This window comes from Dromaius novaehollandiae, chromosome 19, assembly GCF_036370855.1.
Source record: "Dromaius novaehollandiae isolate bDroNov1 chromosome 19, bDroNov1.hap1, whole genome shotgun sequence".
Lineage (NCBI taxonomy): Eukaryota > Metazoa > Chordata > Aves > Casuariiformes > Dromaiidae > Dromaius > Dromaius novaehollandiae.
Genome location: NC_088116.1, coordinates 4,024,285 through 4,042,883, shown reverse-complemented (window position 1 = coordinate 4,042,883; position 18,599 = coordinate 4,024,285). Strand labels below are relative to the sequence as shown.

Sequence of the window (18,599 nt, the reverse complement as noted above, 5' to 3'; positions counted from 1 at the left end):
ATGTGAATAGCAACTAAATGCAAATTTAAATGCTGATCTAAGTGATTTTTGGGGGGGGGTGGGGGGGAAAACTAGGCAGGCGCTGAGTATAACTGTGGATCTAAATCATTGACAGCTTTGAAGGAAGAGGGAGGGAGGGAGGAGAAACTCCACATAGACTTACAGGACCTGACAGATGCTAGTTCTGATCAGCCTGTCTTACCAAGGGCTGGTGCCTTCAGCTAGGTTCCTCAGCTCTTAGAGTGGCTGTTGATTGCAATTTGACATCCTCTTCTCTGTTCTGTCTCCTGCAGAGTCAGACATGTGCTGGTTGTCTGTGTGTCTGTGTGTGTGGAAAGCAGGGCAGCTACCCTGGACTGAGTGGGCTTGATAATGAAGAGTTGCATCTTAATAGCATGATACTGGCAAGCGGATCAGAGAGGATGTCATTCAAGGATGTAAGTTACTCACTTTTTTTTTCCTCTCTGTAATTAAGATGAGAATGACTTATCTTGTTTCATTTATGAAGTGTAAATTTAACCTGGTTGATCAAAATCTTTTTAGTCTTGTTTTTTTAATAAACTGTGTTTGATAATATTACTGGGCTTGGGTAGTTTTCAATGGATCTTGAAGCAAATTCATCAACAGGGAGAGGTACTGAAAGGCAAAGAGTTCCCAGGCCCTCTCTCTGACCAAGCTAGCTAGCTCTCTGGTGGGCTGGCTCCAGGATGCTCCCTGCAGGCTCTTGCTTGCAAGCACAGCATTCATGCAAAAGCTAGTTTTGTTGTCCTTCTGCCCAGATGTGAATGCACAGTGCCAAGACTCTGTAACATCTCTTGCACTTACCAGATGGAACGACAGGCTCCCTTTTCACTGTTCCTTGCTGCATAAGTAATGGGGCTACTATTTACTCATCTTGGGGATAAGACAGTAAGAAAGAATACTTGTTTCTCAGTGTTCTTCCCTCACACTCAGCTGGGTGGGGCTCTGCTTGTAAGAAGACAACTGTTTGAACAACCTGTTTGTAGTTAACAACTGGTGCAGCTCAGAATCTGTACCCTCCCAGTTATATTCCAAGAATGGTACTAAGTATTTTAGACCTGTTGTCCTTAAAAGATTTTAAAAAAATGTTTGTTACAGAGTATTGGGCTTCTGATTGCTGACTTCTCCCATTACTGTTGGAGTTGATCAATATTCAAGCATCAGGGAGCACATTTGCTTCCTCTAACGTGATGGCCAAGTCTAATAAACTTCAGTTTGTTTTCCCCCGGAGGATATTTGAGTTAAAAAATGATTAAGCTGTTGGCATTAGCATTTCAAGAAAAAATGAATCCAGGGTAAGTTACAATGTTTACTTCCAGTATTCTATTAGCTGGTTGTTATATCTGGCCCTTACCATAAACTGAGGATTGGGCTTACTCTTGCATTTTGCTCGCACACACAAAGCTTTGTTTAAAGGCTATTTGTTGATTGAATGCAATATAGCACTCAAATTGTTTACATGGCATTCATACACTTCCTGTGGGAAGAAAAAAACTTTAAAATACTTGTCAGATAAATTGTCTGTTCCTGATTAAGTCCTGGGAAAGCCCAGCTTGACTGTGTTTTGTGGGCATATCAAAGATTCAGGATCCAGCCTTGAGGTCCCTACTCTCTTTTGTTCCTTGTCAGATTCAGTTCTTGTAAAACACTCAAATTACGTTTTGCTGCAGAAGCAGTTTGGATATAGGCACAAATGACATTTAAATAACCAACAGTTCTGATCTTGTATCAACTTTACATGCAAAATAAGGTATCGCAAGATCTGTCTGAGGAAACAAAGAGCGGTTTGTTCTGCCAATAGTGGAAGTAAGAGCATAAGCCCATTACAACACAGCTCGGGCTGTGGCCAAGCACTAATTCTTCCTGTCACCCTCAGGACTGTTCTAATATTATTCAGCTGTAGATTCTCCAAACTAAGTACCTCATTGCTGGCAAGGGCTTCCAGGAGAACCAGCCTCTGCTGCTCCCAGAAGTTTCCAATTACAGTTTTAGAAGCTTTTGCTTGTTTTCTTCAACATGGGATCTTTGTCCCCAGTCATTCAGCTACTATGGTAGAACAACCATAGGGCATGTTTACTCTGAACTGCAGTAAGCATCAAACAAGAATACAATAATCAAATACAGAACATGCTGTAGCAAAACCCAGGTTGAACAGAAAAATGATACTTGTTAGTTAGGTTTTCATTCAGAACCCAGAAGCTCACTACTATTAAACTTCTAGCTGTAACTTTAAGAGCACTCTCCCATCATGCCCTGTTAGCCCTACAAATCTGGCTCTGAAACTTTTTAATAGCCAGCCACACCACCTAGCCACTTGAGTTGCTGTATCATTCATGTGTATAACTGTGTTTTTCTCTAATTTGGAAGTTTCCTAAAGGTATTCAATTAAAAGACAATCTCAAGTTAATGATAGTCAGCCAATTTAATTTTGCTGTAGCTGAATAGTTTGAGTGCTTTTTTTTTTTTCTCCAGTCTTACAATAGGAAGGTGAGAAAAGACAAGCAGAAAAAAAAAAAAAAGGGAAGTAAGATTGTACATAAGTTGGCTCTGTGATTAGCGTAAGACAAGTTGTAGTGTTCAAGGTTTTTTGTTCCCTCCCCACAAAGACATGAGTTTAACAGAAGTATGCCTAGCAGTGAATGAGCCATTATTATGTGCTTACATGTAAGTTACTACTGAAACAGAGATGAATCTTATTTGCTTATTCAACATGCACCAAACAAATAGATTTAAATGCATTTATTCTCTCTGATTTTTATGCACACTACAAATTGCAAATATAGTATAAAATAGATTCTCCCCATAAGAAAATCTGGTTGCCTGTTACGACAAAAAATATAGTATTAAAGATTTGCTTTAAAAATATCAGCTTTATAAAATGCTATGTAAAAAACTACCATCAGTGGTTGGTTTATGTATTAAGCCTAAGATCCATTAGAAATCTACAAGAAGCCAAAGGGCAAACATCCTATTCTTGTGGCTTATCTCCAGGTACAATGAAAAGTAGTAGTTATAGACACATCAATAAAAAGTTGATTTCTCTGATCTGTTGGGCTAGCATTAAATGATCTTTAAAATACCAAGTGTGGCAAGTACCTCTAATTCCCATTGTAGTCCAAACTACAAAAATTGCTCATAACCTGAATATAACCTGTAGGGTGACCTTTTAGTTTGAGTAATGTTGAAAAAATAAATACAGTCTGGAATACTATTTATACCTTTGAATAAAATGCTGAATTAAGAAGCTTCTGCAAGCAGTAATGCAGCATTTTCAAGGATTTGACTGTTTCCTGGAAGAATCATGAGAGAAGTAATGCTGGCTTTTGTGCCTTCATTCTGAATTTTTTTTTTTTTAACACTTAAAGACAAGTGTACATTTCTGTACTGTTTTAAATATTGGAACATTTCATAGAAGCATAAAATCCTAGCTATCCAAAATTTGTAAAGTCTTTCCCTATGCCACCTACAATCATAGCTGCAATAAGCCGCAAACCCTTAATTTGAACAAACTGTAAAACTGAAGTCATCTGACATGCTTTAGAAAATCTGTAGATGCATAGAAGTAGCTCCATCCTTCCACTTGTTAACATGGTCTGAAATAACAGTTCTGCAGAGTGGACATGTTTTTTCTCTATTAAACCATAAAGAGATGCATTCTTCACAAAATGTGTGCTGTAATGAAAAGAATGAGAACTTAGAGCTTCTAAGTTCTTCCGTTTATAAGAAGGTATATCATCTGTAGAGCTTGATTACTAAAAATAATCAGAAGACATACACTCTCATTAATCTAACTTTATGTTGTTTTGTTTACGAGTTGCTAAAAAGATTAAGTTTGCAAAAAGTAATACTCAGAATATGAGTGGATTGGAAGTTTTAGGAGGGAATACAGAAAAGTGAAAGAGCCATAGCTTTTTCTATTTTTCTATGGAAGTGATCTATTCCAATTTACTTTTTAAATAAACTTTTCCATAAAGCTGCTGTTTTTCAGTTGAGACTGTACTAAGTTGCACAATAAGCCTTCTGAGTGCAATTCTAAAGAAATTCTGAGTTGTGTATTACCTGACAGATAAGCAGAATAGGCTTCTGAAATTCAGCTTGGCAGATTGAACAAATCTCATCCGATTCAGAACACTGTCTCTTGCTAGCTGTCACTCCATAGTGCTGTAAAACAAGATTTTGCAGCAGATATTATTTTCTAGGAAAAAAAACAGAAAGAAATCAGGATAGAAAGGAGTTGGGAATAAGGGCTGCTATGAAATGAAAAATATTCAATCCCCAGTGTCACAGAATGTTGCTAAATGTTTCAACAGTTGCCTTGATGCCTAAAGCTTACATGCTCCTACCTACCATACTATCTAGGTAGTATTTTCCTGTGATCACAGTGTAGGGAAAACAAGGAACAGTTGTATTTTAACAGTGACCTCTGAGCAAAACACTGTGTTAAGTTCCAGTTTGATCAAGAAAGCACTTAAAAATCGTATTTTAAACACTTTATTGTTCTTCTAGTTCAATAATACTGTGCTCCAAAATCTTCAATACATTTTATTGCATGAATAGCAGATTCTAAATGACAGTATCTGTTATTGTAGAGAAAGATCATTATCTAGAAACTTGCAATTCTAACAAAATAGTTACTTGCACATTAGTTATTTTGCCATGCTAGGTTTCTCATTTATATTTCACTTGCAGTACCACCATAAAGCTTTGCCTTAAATCCAACCAGTATTTATCCCAGTTAACAAATAGGAATTAGGACAGGAAGGATATGCTATTTCACATAAGTTCATCAGAAGAGACATGCAGAAAACATTTTGTTTGTTTGTTCAAGTGACCGCATAATCCTGTAGTCAAGAAATCCAAACTGTGAAATGGAGGTACGAGTGAATAGGGATTACTTTAAAAATGCAGTTGTCTATTACTAGAACAATATAAAATAATATAGGAATATAATAGGAATGAGTTATTTCAGAAAGAAACACTTTCATGTAAGGCAGGTTTACTCTTTTGTCATAAAAGAATCCAGTACTTACTGGTCGTGTACAAAATATCCGTAAAACCTGTTTAAAGTTTCTCAATTGTCCAAAAAAGTTCAAAAGCTGAAATGAGAAAGAAAAATCTGAGTTATGCATAACATTTTTCTGTGTAAATTAAAGAGCTTTCAAGCTTTTGTGCAAATTCTCATAGTAAAATCTCACAGTTAATTCAATGATGGTAGGAATGTAAGCAAAGCTATAGCTCAGTTTGACCTTGTTTTCAGTTATTTATTATGTAAATGAAGAATTTGGCCTGAAGCTTCTCCCAATAGGTGGTTGCTCTTTAAAAGAAAAATATTGTTGAGGTTGTGAAATGAAGCACTCAAGTGCAAATACACCAGCATTATTATTGTATACACAATAGTCTTTAGACTTGTTAGTAAGACATCTTAGCATAAAAAAATTTTTTTATGTTTAAAGCAGACCTTGTGTTGAGTTTGGTTATACTTGGGACAGATTAGCTCTTTAGCTAAGTAGATGGCCATTGTGAATTCTTTAGTTTGACTTGTGTAGCATCACACAGGAACTCTAGCAGAGAGAAAATCTAGTTTCCCTACAGTGCTGATTCTTTTAACCAAGAATTTCACCTTTATTTTTGCAATCTCTCTTCCTCTCGATATTTATCTGTGATGATGGTCTGCTCAGTGTTTGATGTGAGGTGTCTTATAATAAGTGTTCTTCACTACATGCCCCCAATCAATTCCCAGAACAGGTTCAGGGAAATATAAAAAATAAATAAAAGAAAAAGAGAACAAGAAGATTTAGTGCCATTAGCCAGTTTTCCTATCAGTTTTGGAAGGCTCTATCAGTTAAACTGAAAAGAAGAGCATCAACCTGCAAGTCAGTTCAAGCACTGGGGAATGCTGAGAAATGGATTAGTTTATATGCCTATATCCATCCGGTGATAGTTGCTTCAAAATAGTTTAATAGAAGTATAAAGTTTACATACTTTTAGGATGAGGTAGAGTAGGCCCAGCAGTATCCCAAGGGTCCATCCTAGTGCACTGTCAAGCTCCCCATAGCCAATAAGATAACGGAACCAAACTGGTATGGGGACAAACATACGGTAATACTGGCAGAGTTCTTCTAACAGCATGTACCAGTAGCCCTGAGCAAGACATGCAAAGGAATCTCTCAAGATTTAAAACACAAAGGATTTTTTAAATATATAGAAAAGAGGCTTTTTTTAATTCTTTTGAGTAGTTTTCTCTTATCATATTTTGACAAAACTAAATATGTTCAAGTGAAAATCTCACAGATTTACAGAACTACAGTGTCAAATCAAACTCTTAAAAAATTAGGCTACAGCCAAGGTTGAAGGAACGAAGACCAGATGATAAGTCACCACAACAGCACAGATAACAATAGCGTTATTAACTGCTGTACTGAAGAAAATCAAATTAATAGGCTAAAATAGGGTGGCCTTTGTAGGATGCCTACCTACTTACCAATGCTATCAGTCTTACTTTCGTAAGCACTAAAAAAGAAAATAAAATGACATGAAAAAGGAAAATAAGATGAATTCAGTCACGTAGATCAGCTTGCCTCCAGTATTCAGGATTAAAAACTGAGGATAAGAAAAGGCCCTTACTTTTATTAACAAACAAATTACAAACTCTTTTTCTCTAAACATTATTTCATGGCTGTGTTAAAAGCCTTATTACCGTGAGATAATGAACTTCTTCATAAGATGGGGTGATAATAAAATGGTGGGGGCAGGGGAGAAGGAAGAGTAGATAGCTGGACTGAAGAGGTAAAATGAATCCAGAAACTCACATGACTCAATAAAACGTAAGTGTCCTGCACAGAGTACTCTGTGTATTGTATACATACATATACGTAGTATGTACACACATACACTTTTAAGTGTTAAAATTAATAATAGATATTTAGTTTAGCTCTTATATTGTTCCCTTAAGTTTGCCTTTAAAACTAGATTTACAACACTGGATAAAGTATTCTTGCAGCAGTGTACACAGGATGTCACGATTTGCCACTATTGACCAGATTCCCTCTTTAACTTAGCCACAGTTTAGGTCACAGTTGGTATAATGGAATTTTCAGTAATTAGTTTTGGATGTTGTATTGCTAGTTGCAGGAAAAAAAAAAAAAAAAAAAGAGAAGATCTTGAGTGTAACTCAGTATTTCGCTAAAGTGGTTGTACCTGAGAAATACTTTGTCGTGGTGCATTTTAAAAGATAAAAATCTACCAAAACACCCTGTTTCAATGCTACCATGTACTAACTGTATTTGATTTTTTTTTTTTTAAATCAGTACTAGTATCTGCTATCCTGGCATAAAATGTAGACTGTTTTTTGCATGTCTTACCTCAGGGAACAGATAAAAATGAGTATCTCTTCACCCATTGCAGGCTTCTATAAAACCATTAAACTTTACTGGTTTGAGAAATTAAGCTATGAATCAAATTTGCTGATCTGACACAAATGTTACTTAAGTTTATTAACAAAATGAAAACTCAGAATTATTCTTCTAAGAAAGAAACCCAACTGTTTTCATGCACAGATCTTAAAATCATTCTATGCCAGTTATTATAAAGCAAGCAAAAAATTTACAGTTCATCAGCTGCTGCATGCTAATAGTCTGCATATACATTCTTACATTGCAGCAAATAAAAGGTTTCTTCATCTCCCACACAGGTAGAAATACACCCATGTACCCAATAATGTAATAAAAGCAATTGTTTCAGATCAGAATGTAAACCTTCCTTAGCACAAAGCAGGAAAGAACATGAACTCCACAGGCTTTTCTTGCCCACAGCAGTAGTGCTGGATTATATACAGACCTTTAATTAAGAAAACTTTCCTCTGGGTAGAATTTAATAATTTGCTAATTCTACTGCAAAAGGATCTTCATAAGGAAGCAAAAATATAGATTGTTTTCTTACCTTGGATTTAAAAGACATCATGAAAGAAGGCACCAAGAGTATAAAGCATTTGAAGCCCATGAAGAGGAATTTCAGAATAAAGTCTGTGATTCCCACAATCCAAAGTACCTCCCAGAAGCTCATGAAATCCACAGTAGGGTTTAAAAAGATTAAGCTATAAAAAGAAGCATCAGAAGTTACTAGAGCAGCCTCTCTAAAAGAAAGCATAACCAGAGACTATCACAGTAAGTTTAATTTAAAAAGAAAACCTGATTTACATAGAGGAAAAATATTTTGCTAAGAAAACGGTCTCTTTAACATAAATTGATTCTTTATGATCTCTGACCTCTCTATTTTTGAACTTGCTTTCCTGTGTCTTCATCACAACCCCCATCCTCTAAAGATAAGCTTTATTTCCAATTTAGAAATACTGTCCTTGACTGATTTACAACCAAGATTGTTGCTACAGAACAGTAAGAAAAAGAAATGGAGACATAAACCCTGTAGAGTCCCAGAATGCTGCATATTCAGCATTCTGAAGACAAGGTGTTAGGGTCAAAGCTAGGAATCAAACCCAGCCACATCCCACATCGCGAAATAGTGCTAGTGAGTTAAGTATGGGGTCTGATCTTACAAATTCCAACATAGTGTTTTTAAGGACAGGACAGTTTGGCAGAGGAGAAATGGAGATTAAAATGAATGAAAAAGCAACACCACTTTTTTTTTTTTTTTGTCAAATAGCTGCAGCCCCGATTAAATGCTCCCAGTTAATATTTAACCGAGTAATTTATTATATTGATGTTCCTCTACTTGCCTGTAATACAGTGACTGAGAATGAAAGGTGTAATACACGAGGAGAGATGATCCAGATAGGTATACTAGTAGCCAAGCACACTGCAACTTGGAGCACCGTTCCTGCAAGATAATCATTAAGACATACTACAGTTTTTATCTCAGTATCAATGCCTTTAATATATCCCTAAGCACCAAGTCTGCTGCACCTGAACGGAGTTACTACTACAAATGAGTAAAGTTACTACCACTTGCATTAATTTTAGGCTAAATAAAATAGAAGAACTCAACTGAAAGATAAAGCAGTAATTTTAATCTTTTCAACAAGACAATTTCTGTGTGTATCAAAGTTTTTCCTAAAAAGCACAACCAAAACCCACCCCATTCTGAAAAACAAGATTTTCCTTTCAGAGTAAATAGAGACTGCTGAAAGTTAAAACTGCTGACTGCTATTTGATTTTAGAAATAGCGCTAAGAAGTTCTTCCATAAACTGAAAAACGCTCATATCAGTTGAAGTGATTTCAGTATTCAGAGGAAAAAAGCCTTTGCATTTTGCAGACTTTGCTTATCTGAGAAGCTCTACACTGGTGCACAGAAGCATTGAGATTTATATGAAAACTGTACGTCTGTCTTGAAACCTATGACATGCATTGTTTTATTTACCAAATAATATTATCTCCATTCACACCTCTTTCAAAAATTGATACATAGAGGTCTCGGTTAACTTAAAAGAACTTTGTTGCAAAGAGTGATACTTACTCTTAGAAAAACCTGATTTACTATGCTTTTGTTTGCATATATAAAAGTCGTTAGCAGCCCAATTCCAAGAGAAATGCCTATTAGGAAAAAAGGGTCAGTTATATACATGAAAATAAGAAGTTATACTGATTTGGGTTTAAAAAAAGAAGCCACTTCTAATATGTCTTTGCAGTAACTGTAACAAAATATTAATAGCTCAGACTATCAAGCCAAAATAATTAAGCACATTGTATATACGCCAGCAAAAGAAACCAGAAGAAATATATTTTTCCTGATAAACAAAGCAAGTAAAAATAAAGCTAAAAATAAATGAAATTTTACTTCAGGCATCATTATTAGCATATTTTTATCTTTGGGGGAGGGTCTGTTCCCCCCGACCTTATTTGGTTATACTCTACCAATTATGTGCTGCGTGATCAATTTGACACACAGAATCAAGATATATGGCAGACTTTTGTGCAGCCACTGAAGAAGGTATCTGAGCTCTGAGAGGGAGCTGCCACTGTGTTCCTCCAAGTCTGGAGTGGCATCATTGAGCCCCCCTGCTTCGCCATGGGCATGTCCGTGTGAGTGACTTTGGCAGCCTGGCCTCGAATGCCGGGAACTTGCATTTTCTCTAGCTTCTCCCACAGCAGAGCTTAGCTGTACGCGAACATCTCCACTATGATGGCATGAGCTTTCTCCTGGCAGTCTCACTGCATGGACATTCTGAGAAGATGAAGAATCATCACCATTCCCTTGGATATTGTGGAGATGACTGCAATGTGGTTGCATGGTGGGATTTTTTTCTGCTCCAGATTCTCGCTACTTTGCCTCCTACAGTGGGGGATAAAAAGTCACAGTATAAGGAAGAATATAACTAATTCAAGAAAAAGAATGTAAAAATATAGTAGACTGTATTGTGATTGCCGGCAGGAAGCAAAGTATAGGTTCTTCTCCTGATAGATACTGGCCCTCTTAGCTGGCATGCTGGATTGCGCCCAGTCGTCACAGGACAGCTTTCTGTGTGCTTCATTAAATCACTTCATTTCATTCATATGCAGATTTTCTAACCTGCAGTGAACCTGGCTGCCTTAGTAAAATCTGGGGTTGCTTCAACTCAAATCAGAACAGCAAAAGCTCTTGAATAGAAAATCAACACTAGCTTGTACAGAAGAGATCTTAGATGCACTGCATAAATATTGACTATATTTCATAAATATAGTCAATAATAGTAGCAGGCTAAAGAAGGAACAAACGATGATGGGAAGGAAGCAAAGAGTATGTTTACATGCATCTGTAAAATGGCAAGTATTTGTTCAGACAAGTCTAATCAAAAGCCAGTGCACATTCAAAACTGAAGGCTATTACGAGATTATCAAGAGATTATCCTGTCTGGGTAAGTAAGCAAACCAGGTTAGTCCATTTTGTAAGAAGCACTTAGAAGAGCCTCGACCATATGGTCTAGGTCAGAAAAGAAATGCAGACAACAAAAAGTAGTCTTAACAGCGATACCACCAGATCAGGTTTTATTTCTTTCTTCTAACATCTTTCCATTGTCTTCCTAGGCAATTTTCCACTTCTCTGTATGTCTCCCCATTGCTCAAATAGCATTAATCTACTTCTCTGGACTCGCGTGGTATCGTAGTAATGATTTTGGAGAATGCTTTGAGGCTGGATTTGCTAAGTATTAGCACAGTATTTGTCACTATCACATACTGTCATTGAAACACTGGGATTTCCGTTATAAACCTATTTCAGTACATCACAACTCGTCCAGGTTCCTCTTTGAAATGAAGTTTTCCAACCTCACTGTACCTGCACAGTTAGTTTCATCAGGGATACAAAAAGTTAAAGCAAAATCTGTTTGCATATCTGGAATTTGAAAGAGTAATTTTGCACTGCAAGAAATTCTTAATATGCTTGCACAAATGTAAAAATCTTTTAACCTTTAAAACAGAGATTATATTGGAAGAGTGAATTACATGAACTTAATATATGAAAAGGAGAGTTTCTTACTACCATTCAGAACTGCTGCTACTATATTTTTGAGGGCCAAAGGTTACATCATACTTCAATCTAGCCAAAATTCATGTTCTGTAATCTTATGCTATGAATAAAGCCAATAAACTGGAGTCGGTGTTAACTCGTGTGAACGGTATTGCACAGTGTGTCTGCAGGATTAGGCCACTAATGCTGTTTAAAAAAAGAAAAAAATATTTAATTAGCAGGCTTCCGTTGAGGTTTACGGCCTACTTCTGCAAAAATGGGCAGTAAAGTGTTTTTAAAAAGCGAGCGACGTTATTCCAGTCAAGAAATGCAGCTGACCCGTGGCAGCCTGCCTAAGAGCGCTCCAACAACTAAGTTATTGCTCAGCTGAAGCCCCAAACGGAGGCAACGCGAGGCAGCACAACTCCCCCCCCCCCCTTCCCGCCGCGGCCCCTAATGTGGCGAAACCGGCTCCGGGCGCCCGACACCCTCCGCCCCTTCCCGCCGCGGCCCCATTTAAGCCGCCACCTCCCGCGCCCGCGCGGGCCGCCGCGGCCTCGCCGCCCGCCCAGGGGCCCCGCGCGGCCCGGAGAGGAGAAGGGGGGGGGGCGGAGGCCCGGCCGCGCCCCGCCCCGCCGCCCCGCTCCCTGCGCGGGCGGGCGCCGGTAGGTACCTCAGGGGGCGGCCAGCGCCTGCCGCCCGGCGCCGCCACCGCCGCCTCCATCGCCGAGGCCGAAGGGGCGGGCGCGGCGGGGGGAGGAAGAGGAGGAGCCGTGAGGGGAGGAGGAGGAAGGCCCGGCGCTGCGCGTTGCCTGGCAACGGGCGGCCGCGGCCCGCGCTGCGCGAGGCCTCCGTCCCGTCAGGGAAGGGCCGGTGAGGCGGCGCGGGGCGCTGCGGCGGGGGGGGGGGGCGGTGGTTCCTGGAGCTTTTGATTTAAAAGCGTCGGTTAACGTGCGGCTGGGGAGGCAGTTACAGAAGGGAAATAACATCTATTTTATGTTTTAGCATACATATACAATAGCAGACATATATATATATATATATATATGTCTGCTGCGGTATCTTGTGCCTCGGTTGGGATCCCTGCTTACTGCGGGGGTGTCCTGCTGCTTTGAGGTGGGCTTTGCCTCCTAGGAAACCTGGAAAAATAACGCTGCCCTAGTTAAGGCTGCTGTCGAGGTGAAACTAGCAGTTAAATACATTCAGGGTTTTCTTTTGAAATGTGCTTTTGGATAAGTTAGTTTGTGTGTAGAAATGACATGTTTCCCTTGGCTCTTTTTTTTTTTTTCTTTTCTTTTTTTTTTTTTTTTTGTAGAGTATTTGGGTATTCATCTCATGTTGAAATTGGTTCCTAATATCCGAACCTTGCTGAAAACCAGTCCTGTATTGTTTTGAATTAAAACAAACATTTTTCTGCCATGGGGCCCGCGGCCCTGGGAGAGAGGACAAGCAGGTGTGTAGGGAGCATTGCATTTTGGTTTGCCGCGGTTAGCCTGGGCCGATCTCACGAGCTGGAAAACTAAGTATTTGGAAAAATTAAGTGTCCTGGTGTTTAACACCTCGTAGCGTCAAACCTTCTGTTTTATACTTGAAGACAGAAGAATCCAAAGGCACCCGGCGCATCTCTGCTTGGGTTGGAGATAGGGTGGAGGAAGGCGTCTCTAGCAATTTTACCTATTTTTGTGATGTTTTTGTGTACCTTCAAAGCAATCTGCATCCAGGCTTTCTGGACTGGAGACTCGTGGCTTTGTACGAGGGAAGGAGGAATTATCCTCTGCGTTTCATTTTGGGTGCAGCTGATTTATTGAAAGAGAAGGCAAAATCTAGGCTAGTTGCTACCCATATGCTTAAATATTACGCAAACCAAAAACCACACAAACCTCCTGTCTTCCGTAGGCCCTCTGAACTAAGACTTGCTGACTTGTATAGCGCTTCTGCTAATACAGCAGAGTATAGCACATTAGCACTGTGCCTAATTATCACAACGCTAGTCAGTAGCAGTGCCACTGTGGAAATCAGATACTCTGCTGGAAGCACTCGAAGAAATATGGGGCTATATCGCCATCCTTCCAAAGATGCATTGCTGCTGTGTTTTGACTTATCCCCTACTATACTGGTCGTTCTCTTACTCTTTCCTCACTAAGTCATTCTCATAGTATGTGGATTCTGAAGGACAATGTGAAACATTTTAATTTGATTCTCAAATGAGGAAGAGCAATCTACATTATTTTAAAAATAATACCCCATGGTTGGGAATTATGCAAGCCTTCTGCACATTACTCGGAAGTGAATAAATATGAAAGCTTGGTTCAGCTGCTGCTTTTTTTGTAAAATAAATGCTTTGAAGTGCAAACATAGTTTAAAATCAGAGTTGTTCTCAAGCTGTTTCTCGTTGTTATATGCCTTGGAAATATGAAACTAATCCATGGCAACATATTAATTGATCATGTTTGCTCATGCAGGCCACTTGCTGATTTGTCTCCAATTTGCAGCTCGTTAAAAGGTATGTAATTCTTCAATGATGTTATTTAGCAGGTTTGTTCTCGTGGTGCTATTAATGCCCTCTAGACTGAGTACTTGCTGACACAAGAAAGATTTCAGAGTCTACTAACCTAGAAGTCTGCTGTATGGATGTCTAGTTGGAAGTCTGTTCCCATGGGTATTGCACACACTGGGTCATGTAATACCTAATAATAAATTTGCCAATCTCTATTTTGGATTTGCCTCCTGGGAGGCCTATAAATTTCACACAGATAGCCACATCACTGTCCAGACATGTTTTCAGGTGGCAAAAGAAGACAGTAGCCCCAGACTTTCCTCATCCTCCTAGGTATAGGTAATACCTCCTAACCTGATGCTATCAGGAGATATCATCACCTGCTTTTGCTGTGCTTGTAAATAAAAGTATGAAACAATATTGGAAGAAATGCTGATCCTTTGCCAGTAATGCCTTGGCAGCATGATGCTTACATTTTCAACAGTTTTTTCAGTGCTGGAGTTTACTTACAGGAATTCTATATGTACGAAATACTTTCTTTTAATATTTCTATCCTAGTCCTAATTCCTGAAGGAGCTCTGCATACGACTGCCTGCTTAGAACAGATTACAGGATTAAAATCTTGATGTTTTTCCTAATAATTGTAATATCACCATTTTTCATTACAAGGTATGGAAAGAACTGCAGTCCTTTAAAATTAGAAATAAAGCATGCATTGTTGGTGAAATCTGAAGTAATAGATCTCAGATATATGGAAAGGAATTGTAGTTAATATGATTAAAATCTGTTTCCATGCAAGATTTTGCAAAGTAGCAGAATGCCCTGAATATTTCAAGATTGTATTGTTTTCATTCCTCCTAGAATGTTACCTGAGTATGGAAGGCTTTTGCAAAATTAAGGGGTGTTAGTTTAAAATGTTTGAAGGATTTGAAAATCCTGCCAAGAGGCTCAAATGATCTTTAAAATTTGGATGCTGCCTTTTTAATGTTCAGCGTTTGTAAAAACTAGCTCCTGCAATTACACAACCTTTACTTCAGTTTGAATTTTGAGCACAGGAAAACAGTTCCAGTGCTGCCATATTGAAGGCAGTCTAGCATAATGATCAGTCTTGAAAATCCAATTGTTCTTTGGTTTTTTTTTAGGGTTGAAATCTTAGGTTAAATTATGTCCCACTGACATCAGAAGTGGAACTGGAATGATTGCGGAGGAGTCTGAATCTTGCTGTTGAAGTTTGATTATGTAGGCTTTTTCAAGCACACTCACGAAGAAGTTGAGCCAAGTATTTTTATAATGAAATTATATCACCTTGTTCCCTGAGATTTCCAGTAATCTTGCTAGTTCTCTGTATACAGCAATGTGCTGCTTTCTATTAAATCATTTTAAGCTGAGAGTAGTTCTAGTGAAGATCTAGTAAGATCACTCTTTAAAACTGGTGAATGAGCTCCCTGAGTCTTTGGTTCTCTGTATAGGCAGAAGCTTGAATGAAAAATTAGACAGTGGAGCCACAAAGGGCAGTTGTAATTTTTGCTTGCTGCACAGGAGGGTGCTCAGCCTCTGTCTTATCTGTAAGAGAGAGCAATTCCCGTGGTCATTAGAGTGAAATTCAAAAGCCGTCATCTTGTAGTGACATTGAAGAATCTGTTGAATATAATTACTCTTAAAAATATTCAGCTGGTAAAGAGAATTTTAGAAGGTGTGTGTTAATTGCTGTTGGAAGAGCTGCTTACAAAGGTATTTAGGTCAAAATGTACTGTGATGATAATCCACTGTGTAAGACATTAGTATTTGCTAGTGGGTGTGTTTAAAGGTATCAGAATTTCCAGCAGAGGAATCTTTGAAGTTTCTCAATTTTTTTTTTTTTTTTTGGTTGCAGTCTGCCTAATGTGTCAATCTGAATGCATCAACCCTTGTGTGAATAGTCCTATTGAGTAATGATTTCTCATGTAAGTAAAAACTTACTCTGAGTCAATTCATAGGAAGAGAGAGATAATTTGTTTAATTTATATTTGATCTGCATTACCTGCTTACAATAATCTCCTTAGTGTTTATATTCACTGGTAAATATTAACATTTTAAGTTCAGGAAGCAAATCTTTTATTTTGTTAAAAATGTTCTTTTTAATATAACTCAAAATCAAAATAGAACTGTTTAAAAATTATATTGACTGTTTAAAAATTATGTTGGCCTATTAATTTAGGTTGTTTCTTATAGTGAGAAAATAGTTTGGTTTTGGTTTTTGTTGTTTTTTGGCTTCTGTGACACATTCTTAATTGGAATGAACACTGTTTTACTGAAGCTGGTTCTATTAGTACCTCAGGTTGAGGTATTACTGTAAGTAATTTTTTAACTAGTTTGTGTACATTCTGATAGGGTGGCAATTTCTAACTAACAAAACAAAAGTTTACTTTGGGGCTTTTTAATAATTAAGATTTGACTGAATGTAACCTAAACAAATGAGATGTTCTGGCATTAGTTACCACTATGCACGTAAGAAAGATCTTGGTTTATGAATGGTTGAAAAATATGATATAGGTCTACCTTTTTAGAGATCAATTAAACAGAGGTCTTGAGTGTTGTTATCTGGTTCTGATTGTAATGTGTAAATTAATACACTCTGTGTGTTTGAAGACAATTTGTCAAAAAGCCTGTCTTTACAAGGTAAAAGTATTCTGGCTTTCTGAATGCATCTCCATTTTAGTTGCTAAGGAAAAACAATTACATTTGTTTTAAATATTACCGTTGTTGAATGATTTCCAGATACTTCCATTCAGAACTCTCAGAATAAATATAAACATAAAAGTATAGTAGGCAAAATCTTGTCTGTCATGTTGAATGGGATTTGTTCCATTAACACCAGTACATAAATATTTGCTTCACTTCAGTCAATATTTACCTCACTGGTCAATAACATTGTTTTGCACTTCACAAAGTTAATGTTTCCTTTTTGCTTTTAGTTTGGTGATTCTATACAAAATCCCATGTTTCTAAGAATGTCGAGGGTTTTTTATTCCATTTCTAACAAAAAAGATTTTGTGTTAACATAAGTATGTTAGTTTATTTGGAAGTCTTATCCACATGTATAACCATGTTCATTGTGTAACAAAACTACCAAAATCATGAGTACAACATTTTACAAGCGTAAAAGGGATAACTTTTTTAAAAAAATAGGCAAACTGAGTAAATACATTACTGAATTTAAGAAAGATTGCAAAAACCTTTAGAACAAGAATTGCCCATTGTTTTTTTTTGTGTGTGTGTGTGTGCTTGTTTTCACGTTTTTAAAATCAAGTTGTCTGGCAAAGGAAAATATGCCACTGTGCGTTAACTGATAATTCAGTGGTTTGTTTTTTAAAGTTCCTTGCAAAAGGTAAAATCCTTAAACTAAAGGAGAACCTCAGATACAATATGAAGGTTTTGGCTCCCAGAAATTTTACTGAGAGTTAAATTTGAATAGATCTTTCACATGTCCTAAGGAAATGCTTGTCATCTCTATGAAGTGCTTAATTTCTTGCACATCTCGACTTCCCATAAAAGTTTTTGGGACTCTGGCTTGTTCGTGCGTGGAAAGATTAAGCTTTTCTTCCTGGAAATAGAGGTAAAGAACAGGAGTGAAGTTTTTGCTCTCCCAGTGGTCCTAATGGAGAGTAAAGGAACTGCTGAATTTATTTTTCAGCTCAATGGCATGAGTTTTCTTAGAACTCTACTGCAGATTCTGGGGTTTTTGCTTTGTTTTTTTCTTAACTGTTGTCATTCTGAAAATTTGGACTTAATGGTCAAATATGTTAAAAGAGGAAGAAGAAATGGGGTGGAGGGGGGAACTTTCAAGTCAGACGTATTTTGCCTTTGCATGGAGCTATTGCTTTTATCTTTGATCCCTTTCAGATTTTCAATATAACTTGAGAAGTTTTTGAAGATTCTCATCTGATCGTAGGTGAGCACTGCCTGGATCCTCACTTCAGAAGTCCTGGACTATGTTCAGGTGCTCACCCAGAGCCCTTGCTCACATTTTAGAGGTGTAATAGAAGTGAGCATTGGGTCCTTTCAGAAGCTCACAAACACAGTTTTACTGTGTTTCACACAGTAAACTTCACAAATACTCTCCAATATTTTGGAAAAAATTCCAGTCTATTTTTTTGTACTACTGCTTGCTGACATTCACTAAATGTAGTATTTCTTTTGTGCTCTCTTCATTTCCCTTCACCAGTCCCCCCAAAGAAAATGTGTCTAGGATCTCTTATTAGGGAATGCAGAAATCCTCCCTGTTCAAACACTGGTATTCAATTCATGTTTAAATTACTGCATGATAGTATTTCTTCTTAGAAATATCTTGTACAAGTCAATATGTTATTGTTAAAATCAACAAATAGCCTAAACAAAATTGATTTGATTTAACTAAAACTCAAAGCTATTTATTGCAAGTGTATTACAAATCAATAGAGATGACTGCTGTAATACAAAATAGGACACTAAAAGATTTTTCAGTCTCTGGGAAGCCAACATATTCTGCTACGTTTGATTTCTAATAATGGGAGCGTCAGACATTAATATCTGTAAAAAGTAGCATTAGCCCAACTCTCTTTTATGTGTTGATGGAAAAGTTTACATTAGGTTAGAATAAAAGCAGGCATAGCCTGCTGAATAGGA

The 18,599-nt window shown here is 37.6% G+C and overlaps 1 protein-coding gene and 1 long non-coding RNA gene across 4 annotated transcripts in view; one reads left to right on the top strand and one right to left on the bottom strand.

Moving 5' to 3' along the window:
* Positions 1 to 2,745: 2,745 nt before the first annotated feature.
* Positions 2,746 to 12,238, bottom strand: RNFT1 (ring finger protein, transmembrane 1). Its single transcript, XM_026114824.2, has 9 exons — positions 12,132 to 12,238; positions 9,889 to 10,306; positions 9,491 to 9,567; positions 8,753 to 8,853; positions 7,960 to 8,113; positions 6,004 to 6,162; positions 5,052 to 5,117; positions 4,081 to 4,182; positions 2,746 to 3,693 (listed from the first exon to the last, which is right to left on the bottom strand). Exons 2-9 carry the CDS (start codon positions 10,262 to 10,264, stop codon positions 3,559 to 3,561), a joined length of 1,170 nt encoding a protein of 389 aa, XP_025970609.1. The 5' UTR covers positions 10,265 to 10,306; positions 12,132 to 12,238; the 3' UTR covers positions 2,746 to 3,558.
* Positions 11,962 to 18,599, top strand: part of LOC112991974 (uncharacterized) — a 30,989-nt gene continuing 24,351 nt past the window's right edge. Inside the window, exons 1-4 of one of the 3 annotated variants that reach the window (XR_010392260.1) lie at positions 12,217 to 12,331; positions 12,774 to 12,911; positions 13,921 to 13,961; positions 15,829 to 15,898. This is a non-coding gene — a long non-coding RNA (uncharacterized LOC112991974). Of the gene's footprint in view, positions 12,124 to 12,206; positions 12,332 to 12,773; positions 12,912 to 13,920; positions 13,962 to 15,828; positions 15,899 to 18,599 lie in introns of those variants that run through there. The other 2 variants (XR_003261394.2, XR_003261393.2) reach the window with 2 other exon arrangements.